Source organism: Panthera leo, chromosome C1 (genome assembly GCF_018350215.1).
Source record: "Panthera leo isolate Ple1 chromosome C1, P.leo_Ple1_pat1.1, whole genome shotgun sequence".
Classification (NCBI taxonomy): Eukaryota; Metazoa; Chordata; class Mammalia; order Carnivora; family Felidae; genus Panthera; species Panthera leo.
The window spans coordinates 41013486-41024963 of NC_056686.1; the positions used below are offsets into that span (position 1 = coordinate 41013486).

The window sequence follows — 11478 nt, forward strand, 5'->3', positions numbered from 1 at the left end:
CCTCTGCCCCTCCCACCCACTTGCTCTCATTGTCTCTCTCTAAGATAAATAAACATTTTTTAAAAAAATGTAAAGAGTCGCCTGGGTGGCTCAGTCAGTTGAGCGACCAACTCGATTTCAACTCATGTCATGAACACAAGGTCATGGGATCAAGCCCTGCATCAGGCTCTGTGCTGAGCATGGAGCCTGCTTAAAATTCTCTCTCTCTCTCTCTCTCTCTCTCTCTCTCTCTCTCCTTCTGCTCCTCTCCCTTGCTCACTCTCTCTCTAAAATTAAAAAAAAAGGAAAAAAAAGGAAAAAAACTAAAACTTTTAAAGAATGGGGTAGATGGTGATCCATGCTTTTCCTAACTATTATTCTGCATGTCCCAGTTTTCTTCAATGAGTGAAGAATTTTGGACATGAAAATATCTAAAACAATATTTACACGAGTTCTGCAAATAAGAACAACACTTCTATTTTTTTTTAAGTTTTAAGTTATTTTTGAGAAACAGAGAGAAAGCACAAGCAAGGCAAGCGCAGAGAGAGAGGGAGGGATTCCCAAGCAGGCTCCACAATGTCAGCGCAGAGTCCGATGTGCAGCCTGATCTCACGAACCATGAGATCATGAGTTCATGAGATCATGACCTGAGCCAAATCAAGAGCCGGATGCTTACCCAACTGAGCCACCCAGGTGCCCCAACAACAGCACTTCTATTTACTGAATGTCTCCTATATTTCAACAATGTATATACATCATCCATAAGGAAGTTCTGAGAGTTTAGGTAACTTGCCATGGGCACCCACAGAGAGTACAGTGGCAGAGGGAGAATTCAAATCCATATTTGTCTTGTACTAAGTCCAGTGTTCTTCCCACTGTATAAAACTTCTGTCAGTATCCCTGGGATAGAAATCTTGATACTCTGAATATTCTATATACTATTTTACAGTAGGTCACATATTCTTTGAAGCCTATTCCTTGAAATCCCTCCCTAATGTCCTATGCTCGAAGTTAAAAAATCTGGCTTTATTACAAAGAAAAAAAAAGCAGAGAATAAATCATAAGAAAATGGATGTTACATCCCCCAATGTGGACCCTATGCACCAAAATAAAATTTGACTTAAGTCAAATGTTCCTATGGTTTTATGTTGTCCTTTAAGTACAACCTGAAATGTCATCTATAGTATCAATCAATTTAAAAACTAAATTACCACAAAAAGTTCCATCATAATCACAGGAGACTCCACAGCACTCCAGGACCTTAGTTCTATCATCCTTTTTCAAGGTACTTAACATCCCAGAAAGTCAGTGTTTATCTCCCTAAAAGACTAAAAAGTACTTTAGTATATGCATGAGTCTAGGCCTTATTTTCTTTGTATGTCTAAGGCCTAACACAGTGATGACATAGAGGAGGCATTCAGTAAATGTCTTCTGAAATAAGAGACCAACCAGCAATAACAGAAGCATCTTTGGTGCACAGAAGTTTCACATTTTTCATATATGCCTAATGATAAATACCTATGCTGTCTGTACCTACAGAATACAAGATAAAATGAAGTTACCAATAATCCTTGGTATCAATGATCTATGAAAATTCTAAGTACAACATTTCATAAAAATTAACAGCCCTATAAATAACTAAAACCCACTGATTATAAATATTTGGCTAGTGCTGGTAGTAGTTATTATTATAATTATTATTATTATTAGCTGCTACCATTTAAACTGATCGTGGACATTTATATCCATTATTGCACATAATCTTCACAACAAATCCTGCAAGTTGTTTATCCCCCATTTTATAGGCTTAAAAAAACAAACAAAAAAAACAGAAGCTAAGAAACTTGCTACACAATCAAATAAAGGATGTAAACCTCAGACATTCTCACTGTAAAGCCCAATACCTCCCATTATTTCACCCTAGCTCTCAACAATGTTCACATTTGGAGTGCCAGATACCCTTAAGTCTAGTGGTTCTAGGTTTTATTTAATAAAATAGTTTCTTAGGGAATTTTTTTCTGATAACATGGAGTCATCTTTAGCGATAAAATACTGAAGGAACTCCAAGTCCAAACTAACATGTCCAAGAGAATACTAGCTTAAAAATAAATATTGGCATAATGTACACAAACCCAGACAGGCTTAGGTTTTCGTGAGTAATAAATTCCTAGGTTGCAAAATGTAACACCACCTTCTATCAAGTCTACAAAAACCCTCTACTATCTGGTACAATAATCACTTTCTAGAGGTGTGGGCTATGCAATGATAAGTTGATTTTCACATAAAAAGATGTTGCAGCCTAGAACGTATGTTCAGTTAACCAAGCATTAGTATCATAATTACATCTGTTAGAGCTATTATTCTGTCCTCAAAATTACAACACACTTGCTCAATTTATATGAATTGTTTACACTACTTGGGTTACAATTCTTGCTCCACTACTTAGCATCAGCTTGACCTTGAACAAATTACTTCACCTCTGTGCTTAAATTTCCTTTTTGTGAAACAAAGATAACAAGGATGATCCAGTTATCAGGTGGTAAGGATTACTGAAAAGTTCATCAGGTTGTAAAGATTATTAAAAACAGTGCCTGACACATAAGTGCTCAGTATTAATTATTATTATTATCCCAATATTGACCTCTTCTCTCTCTCCCTCTTTCTGTCACACACACGTACACATACCACACTCTGAATAATTTGTTCCTTTTATATAACAATAGAGGAATATAGTATCATGTGAATGTTCATTTTCATAAAGTTGTCTGACTTATTGTCAATGAGTGTTTACAGGAAACAGTATAGCAAATATGTTTGAGAACAGATATGCCCGGGCTTAAATCTCATATCCACCACTTACAACACAACCCTAAGTAATACAGAAGATTAATTCCTATTTTATAAAGACTATGAAGATCAAGTGAAATGTAGAAATCACCTAAAAGTACATAATGCTTATTAGGAGTTTAAGAACAATTAGTCCTCTTCCTTCTCAATACTATTATAAGATTATTTTCCTTTCAGTATCTTTGCATTACTATTTAGCCCACTAGATAGAATTGTTCCACAACTAAAGATCACACTAAGGAAGGCAGAGAAATCGCACATAAAATTAAATTCACAATTTCCAATTTCTTACCATGTAAATTTTTTAAGTTCAAAATCTATGCACAATTAGCCATTCATGGCTCATGGCAGGCTAGGGAATAAAAACATGAAGATAAACTACTCCCCCATTCCTATCCCAAGAAGGCATATATCTCTATATCTCCTTTATGCCTTACTGGATCACTAAGGTTAAAAAGTATATATTTAAACTAGTGATGCTCCAATGGAATACTACGTGGCAATGAGAAAGAATGAAATATGGCCTTTTGTAGCAACGTGGATGGAACTGGAGAGTGTGATGCTAAGTGAAATAAGCCATACAGAGAAAGACAGATACCATATGGTTTCACTCTTATATGGATCCTGAGAAACTTAACAGAAACCCATGGGGGAGGGGAAGGAAAAAAAAAAAAGAGGTTAGAGTGGGAGAGAGCCAAAGCATAAGAGACTGTTAAAAACTGAGAACAAACTGAGGGTTGATGGGGGGTGGGAGGGAGGGGAGGGTGGGTGATTGGTATTGAGGAGGGCACCTTTTGGGATGAGCACTGGGTGTTGTATGGAAACCAATTTGACAATAAATTTCATATATTAAAAATAAATAAATAAATAAATAAATAAATAAACAAACAAACAAACAAACTAGTGATGCTCAACTAGGGGCAATTTTGTTCCCCAAAAGACATCTGGCAATATCTGGAGATATTTTTGATTGTCCCAAATGGAAAGAGTACTATTAGCATCTCATGGGTATGGATGCTGCAAAACATCCCACAATGCAAAGAACAGCTCCCCACACCAAAGAATTACCTGGCCCAAAATGTCAACAGTGCCAAGGTTGAAAAACCATGATCTAAAATATCTAAAATATTGTAATATAGAAGCTTTCCCCCAAAAAAGTATGGCCTTGCCCCACTGTTCTTGGCCAAATTTTTATTTTTACTGAAACATAATCAGACATAAGCGTCTTGATTATTCCAGATGAGAGACTCCTGGTACCATTAACTTCCCCTTACAAAATCCTCAATCTAACAGGGGAGGAAGTAAGGCTTACTTTTCTTTGTATACCTGTACCATATAAAAAACAAGTTTTTAAATGAGCTCCAACCTTCAATTTTTAAATGCACTTTCAGTTTATGAAAGCATTACTTATATCACAAAGTTAAGTTTCTTATATCTTACTTCTACCTTACTCTTGTACAAAGTATTTAAAAGTTCACATTTATGTAAAAGGAAAGTACAACGTATAAGGTTAATTTTAACATCATTTTTCTATATCAGGTTGACAATGAATAAAAGTTTGCTAAAATACTATACTTATGAAGCTATACAGGAAAAGGCACATTCAGACTGCTGCTGGTACAACCTTTCTGAATGCAAATTAGTAATATCTATCCAAATATCCTTTGGCCCAACAATTATACCCACCAAAAACTAATGTACATATACCTGTTCACTAAGGTGTGCAAAAGAATATTCATTCCAGCACTTCAATAATATAGAAAACAATTGGAAACAACATATATATCCACCATTAGGTGGCTAATTACAGTATATTTATATAAGGCAAGATCCTAAAGTTTTATTTATTTATTTACTTATTTATTTATTTTTAATGTTTGTTTATTTTCGAGAGAGAGAGAGAGACAGTGCAAGCAGGGGAGGGGCAGAAAGACAGGGAGACACAGAATCCGAAGCAAGCTCCAGGCTCTGAGCTGTCAGCACAGAGCCAGACGCGGAGCTCGAACCCACAAACTGCAAGATCATGACATTAGCCAAAGTTGGACGCTTAACCGACTGAGCCACCCAGGTGCCCCGATCCTAAAGTTTTTAAAATAATGAGGGAGAACTATATGTGCTAGTATAGAACAATCTCCTAGACTAAGCTAAAATAATAATAAATAAATAAATAATAAGCTGTGAAACAATATGCAGCTTACTAAAAAGAAAAATTATGCATACTTACACATACATCACAGATTATTGCTGGAAATACACAAAACAAAGTGGCAAGAATGACTGCCTCAGGGAAGGAGACTGAGGGCCCAGAACAGGAAGGAGACTTTTATGGGTATTGTTTGAATTTTTTTTTAACATGGGCTTATGCTTTTATTTACTGACTGTAAAACTTAAGTCACAAATTCTGAGCCTTAGTATTCTCCAACTTGAAATGACAGTAATAGCCCAGCTTATTGGTTATTGGGAAAATCAAATAAGAGAGCATAAAATTCTTTGTAAATTATAAAGCAGCACACAAAATTATAAATTAGTCCTCTGACAATTCTCCAAGCCAATTATAACAATAGTTTCTATTATTCATTCTTCTGACCAATCTCTCTAAATGTAAAGATGGGAATGTTTAAGATGAAATGTGAGTGTAATCTTAGAACACAGATTTTCACTTTATATACATTCATTTCAATTTAACAGTAAATAGTCAAAAAAAGTTATCATACAGAAACGCTAAATCAGCAGACTCCAGAAGAAATACACACTGTTGAAAAGAAGGTAAATAAAAAAACTATAACCATGCTCTTATAAAATCTTGGTCCTTTCTTTTTCTTCCAGTCTTTTTTCTATGCATGCTTAACTGGGTTAGATCATTTTTCTAAATAAAATGTCTCCACTTTGTAACACAGCATTCAAATGACAACATTCTTCAAATTATTACAAGCTCCTAATAAAAATAATTTTTAATGAAGACATAATATTTTATCTTGTTGATAAGACTTTAACCACTTTAAGATGCAATTCCAGTGTATGGGTTTGCCTAATGAACTCTGCTTGGATTAACTTTTCATTTATTTCTACCAACTCTCCAGGTAACCAGATATTTCTCTTTCTCTCATTCTGCCTCTCACTCAACTCATTTTCCTGCTTCTGGTTTCCAAAGTTCCAATATTAAGTGCAAAACTCACAAAACAAAGAAGTGTGTAACTGTGTTTAATTCCTTGAAAGCAAGTATAACACCTTAGATTAAGTCCTTAAATCAGACTACTAGTGAGAAAGGAGATTAGAACTATGATTTGTTACTAAATAAAGATGCTCAATCTTTTTCTACTATTTTAGCCCATTATTGTTCTGTCTGCAAATAGAGTGAAAACAAAGAAATAACACTCTTAGGTTACTCCTGGGAGACTCTGTATTGGGCCAACCCAACTGTTCCTAATTAATTTTAACTATGACAACTCCTCCCAAATGCTGGACATTCCAAGCCATTTTTGAGAACGGCTGAATATCACTCAAGGAAGTATGGATTTCCTGAGTATACTGGACTATAATTTCAGGAACAGAAGAAAAATATCATTATTGTGCCCTTCCCATAGTAGGAACTCAAATAATATGTCATGTTAAATAAATACTCTTTCTGCTTCTGAGAACATGTTGTAATTTTTATGCTCTGTCCTGATATTTACTGTCATAACTGTTAAACCACTAAGATGGCACATTAATATACATCATGTATTTTTTTCTTTAATGAAATTGAAAACAAACACCACAAACTGAAATTCTGAGAGATTTCTCCTCCAACTACCAGTTTCTATAAAGCAGTTATTATCACTCTGGCAATTAAAAAAAAAAAGCATTAAAAAGAAAAGTATTCTTAGAGCATTTATTGTTTTAGACCATTTACTAAGATTTTTTCAATTAAGTCCCATTCTAAGGGCCTCTTAACATTTTTTAAAATGTTTATTTATTTATTTGAGAGAGAGAGAGCACACAGGGGAGGGGCAGAGAGAGAGGAAGAGAAAAAATCCCAAGCATAGCAGGAGCCCAACACAGGGATTGATCTCATAAATCGTGAGATCATGACCTGAGCCAAAATCAAGAGTCTGATGCTTACCTTACTGAGCCACCCAGGTGCCCCAATATAATTCATTACATCCAAAAATGTTTTTAAAGATTCTATTTTTTTTTTTAAGTAACCTCCACTCCCAACATGGGTCTCGAACTCACAACCCCAAGATTAAGAGTCACATGCTCTACTAACGTAGCCAGGTAGGAGCCACCTAAGGGTTTTTTTATTATTAAAAAAGAATTCTTGCTAAATTAAACAAGAAAACTTCAGCATAAAGCTGAACTGCAGGAAGATCATTTAATATACTCATATCATGTCATATTTCAATAAAATAAAAATTTATCATCATCAAGAACACCACTTGTGTACCCACAATTGTACTGTCAACATACCAAGACATTGGCGATTCAGAGGCAAAAGACATGGCTTCCAGCCTCAAGAAGTTTACTATCTAATTAGGACAATAGGACATTTACTGAAAAAAAGCATCAAAAATACAAGGGAGCATTGGATATGCCAAGCATTTAGTACGCAGAGAAGTAGAATAAAATAGCTTTTGAAATCTTTGGTTCAAATCTCAGATCCACCACATACTAGGCTCATGTAAATTACTTCCCTCATTTGTAAAACTGAGTGTTAAATGAAGTAAAACCCCTTGCATATAGTAACACCCTTGTATATATAGTAAGTATTCCTTACATATAGTAAGAAAGACTGAGAGTATTATTAAGGATACAGGCTTGAGGAAGAAATGGGCAATTGGAAAAGCTTAAGGAGAGAAAGTATTAATATCTTTTTTGTAATCTATCACCACAAAGCAAAAAAATCACAAGATCTCTCTCACTCAAGTTTCACTTCTTACTGATTAGAATAAAATAGAATGCCTAGTGAAGACAACTGAAATTAGAAAACACTAAGGCTATATAACACTAAAGTACCCTGGGAAAGTCCCACTAGAGCTATAAATCATAGAATATTATCTATAAAAAAGAATGTTAGTGGGAAAGGTCCTTAAATCAGCTAATTCAAACTCCCCTACTAGAATATAAGTTCCATGTTTTGTCTCCAGGAATTGTTATGTATTTTGTTCCTTAGTATAGCCGCAGTACCTAGAATAATTCCTAGCACATAGTGAATGTTCAACAACTTTTTGTTGAATGACTATTAAAATTAAGAAAATCGAGGCCCTGGAGACCTAACTCAATGCCACAGAGTTAGCTTTTGGCATATCCGAGACTGGAACTAACATTTCACTACTCTAGTATTCTATCCTCTCTAGGAGCTAGAATATGATAATTTAGATGATTTATTTTGGTGGCTGGGGAGTTGGCAAGTTGGTTGTCAGGCAGGGAAAGAGGAAGGAAGGAATAAATTAAAATATTTTTCACATTTTCCCCCCCAAACTGCCAGTTTTGCTTAACTGATAAAGGCAAAATATTATAAACAAGACAATCCCAGCATAGTGCCTAGCACATAATAGGTACTTAACAAATATTTGTTGAATGAAAGAACCTACTCCAAAACCATTATTATCTCACGACCAGGGGCAGAAACCAACCCAAGCACCTGTCTAATCTTTTAACTGTCACAGAGCCCTTTAAAATTTGCAGTCATTCATAAGACAGTTTTTAATCACTTTCTTCCAGATGGGCACTGAGGAAGAGAGATGAATTAAAAGATGTCCCTGCCCTGGAGGATTTCTCTCTTGAGTATGCCTATGTCTAAGTGTGTGTGTTGGGGGGGTGGGGGGGTGGGGAGTGAGGGGGGAGGCAGTGAGTATAACACAAATAGATCAATAATGAATGTGAAACCAGGCTGATTATCTTAGTTTATTTGCTTCAAGTAGTTAAAAAATTAAATTGAAAATATACAAATTAGAAAAGTTTTAAAATAACAAGGAGGCACATTAGGGTATATTAACACTTAGGTTCTTTTTTTTTTTTTTTTAAATTTTTTTTTCAACGTTTTTTATTTATTTTTGGGACAGAGAGAGACAGCATGAACGGGGGAGGAGCAGAGAGAGAGGGAGACACAGAATCGGAAACAGGCTCCAGGCTCCGAGCCATCAGCCCAGAGCCTGACGCGGGGCTCGAACTCACGGACCGCAAGATCGTGACCTGGCTGAAGTCGGACGCTTAACCGACTGCGCCACCCAGGCGCCCCAACACTTAGGTTCTTTTTCATGTCCCTTTACATGTATCTTATTGCTTCTTAATGTCTTAAAATCAAAATATTCTAAATTGATTTAATTTGAATTATCAGTATAAAGGAACCATCAACGTACATTCTCTCATATGTGAGACACTGAAGGATAATACTGATTCAGTATTTACCATGTGTACATGTTAATATTTAAATACATAACCACAAGAACATATTTAAATTATTTAACTGTCTATAAAACTGACAGAGCCTGAAGAAAATTTCCAAAGATGAATGATAGTAAACAGAAACTAAAAACACAGTATTACCCAGGGAGAGTATAAAGTATGCACACAACTAAGAAACAAATCTATAGAAGACTTCGAGAGAAAAAAACTTCAAGAGGGGAAAACTGCCTGAATTGGCCAACACAACCAGAGAGCAGGAGCCTGCCAACAGGATCTTATATAATGCAAGTCACTAACTAGACTCATAAGAAGTGAACACCCAAAAGTCAATGTTGCCACTACTCTTATTTGAGTTTCAGGATGATCCTTCCAAAGGGATTCACCGCCAAAACTAAACTGCCACATTCCAAGGATTCTCCTCTGTCATCTGCTTGTCAAAATACGATAAGCAACACCAAGAAAACTGGGAAACAAACAGACTTCACTTAGGAAACTGAGAAATCCTGCAAACTGAAGTTAGTTATTTTACCTGAGGTACATGTTTATAGGTGACTCCAGAGAAAGAAAACATTTTTTTCACTCAGTTTCTCTATCCCAGAGTGCTAAATGAAACACTCCAAAGCCTTCCGCTCCAACACAGAAAACTCCAAGGCCCAAATGTATAAGCACTCACAAATCTAGGCCAAGGAGACTACAAGGTGGCAGGGAGATATAAGGCAGGAAGAAAGGCTGTGGTGGGCCTCTATGGGGAGTACATGGTCACTCCCCAGCTTTGGGGAGAACAAACTGAGAATTTGAGGTTGAGGGTGAGTTTTGGTCAGAGGAGCAGGAAGAGACTGACAGGTGCATGTCACCTCCTCATCATCCTGAACATCATGAAAAGATTACAATTGGCTTTCTTTACAGACAAGGAGGAACAAGGCTTCCCAGAGTGAATGATGTTGAAGCACAAGGTTTTCTGGGAAGCACAAGGACTGGACTCTACAACAGAAAGACAAGAGGAAAGACCCCGAGAACAGGTTCGCCCATAACGAGTGATCTCTATAGTCGTTCCCAGCACCAAGACTGGTGGAACCATCACACCTGTAAAAGGATGTTTCCCTGTTATCCGTGTGGGCAGCGATTAAGTGAAGCCCACCGGGTAAGAGTAGAAGCAGGAAGAGACGGAACTGGGGGGGTCTGACCCAGAAGGAAACCTGATCAGGAGAGGAAGAGGCTGAACTTAGGAAGAGGCTAGCAGGGTAAGCAGTTGAGAATAAGACAGACTTGGAAGAGAGGCTGACTATCAGAAACTGCTGGGGAAGGGAGGGCTTTCACTGGACTCCAGTGGGAAAAGGCCAGTTTCGAGAGGAAAGACTGGCTTAGAGAGGGCCCTGGGCGTCTAGGTCTGGAAGGTGAGTATTAACTACGGGAAGCGCTCTGCATGGCCCAGAGACCAACCTCGTGCGGGGCAAGGGCTGACCAGGGGGTGAGGCTGATCCGCGCGAGCTCAACAGGAGCTCACCTGGAGTGCGTCTGGCCTGGAAGAAGGAAACTTCCTGGCTGGGTGAAAGCTGCGTGGAGTGAGAGGGGCCAGACGTCAGCTGAGCAGGGTAGGGGGCACGGTCCACTCAGCTGTGGGACGTAGGGGCGGCGGGACCCGGCGCTGGGGTGGGGGGGTAGTGTGGGGCGGGGTCAAGGCTGCAGCCGCGGAGCTGCGGGCTCGGGATGGCGCCCTCCCTCAGTCACAGTGTCTCACACTCGCACATATACACACGCTCTCGCTCTCACCATCGGCCACCCCGCCCGGGGCGAGAGAAACTGCCCGGGTCGGTGAACCACAGGACGGTGGGGGAGGGGGCCGGGTTGGGGACACCGGCCGACCGAGCCGGACGGGCGGGCGGCGTTACCTGTGTCAAGGAGAACTGGGCCGCCGCAGCCATGGTGTTTCCATCATGCACAGGAGGGGAAGGAAGGACGGGTAGACTGGGGCTCGGGGCGGGGAGGAGGCGGAGGGAGCGGTCAGAGGCGAGGCCCGGGCAGGCGGGCGGGCGTCTCCCCTAACTTCGACAACTTCCCTCCTCTTGCCCGCCCCGCCCCGCCTGGCCCCGCCCGCCCGGCGCCGGCGTGGCAGCGCCCAAATCCTGGCGCCGGAATTTGAGCTGCCGGACCGGAGCCTTACACAACCCCACCTCACCCCACCCCCACCCACCGGGGCCGCCTGAGAAAACCCGGTGCGGATATAAAAGTAAGGCGGACGGGCTGTGTAGGCTTTAGGCAGGCCAC

The 11478-nt window shown here is 39.0% G+C and overlaps 1 protein-coding gene across 2 annotated transcripts in view; it reads right to left on the reverse strand.

The window, feature by feature from the left end:
- Positions 1-11269, reverse strand: part of EPS15 (epidermal growth factor receptor pathway substrate 15) — a 155583-nt gene extending 144314 nt beyond the window's left edge. Inside the window, exon 1 of one of the 2 annotated variants that reach the window (XM_042951217.1) lies at positions 11103-11267. In XM_042951217.1, coding sequence (XP_042807151.1) covers positions 11103-11135 — 33 coding nt within the window. In that variant the 5' untranslated portion in view covers positions 11136-11267. Of the gene's footprint in view, positions 1-11102 lie in introns of both variants that reach the window. The other variant, XM_042951218.1, reaches the window with a different exon arrangement.
- Between the last annotated feature and the right edge of the window lie 209 nt (positions 11270-11478).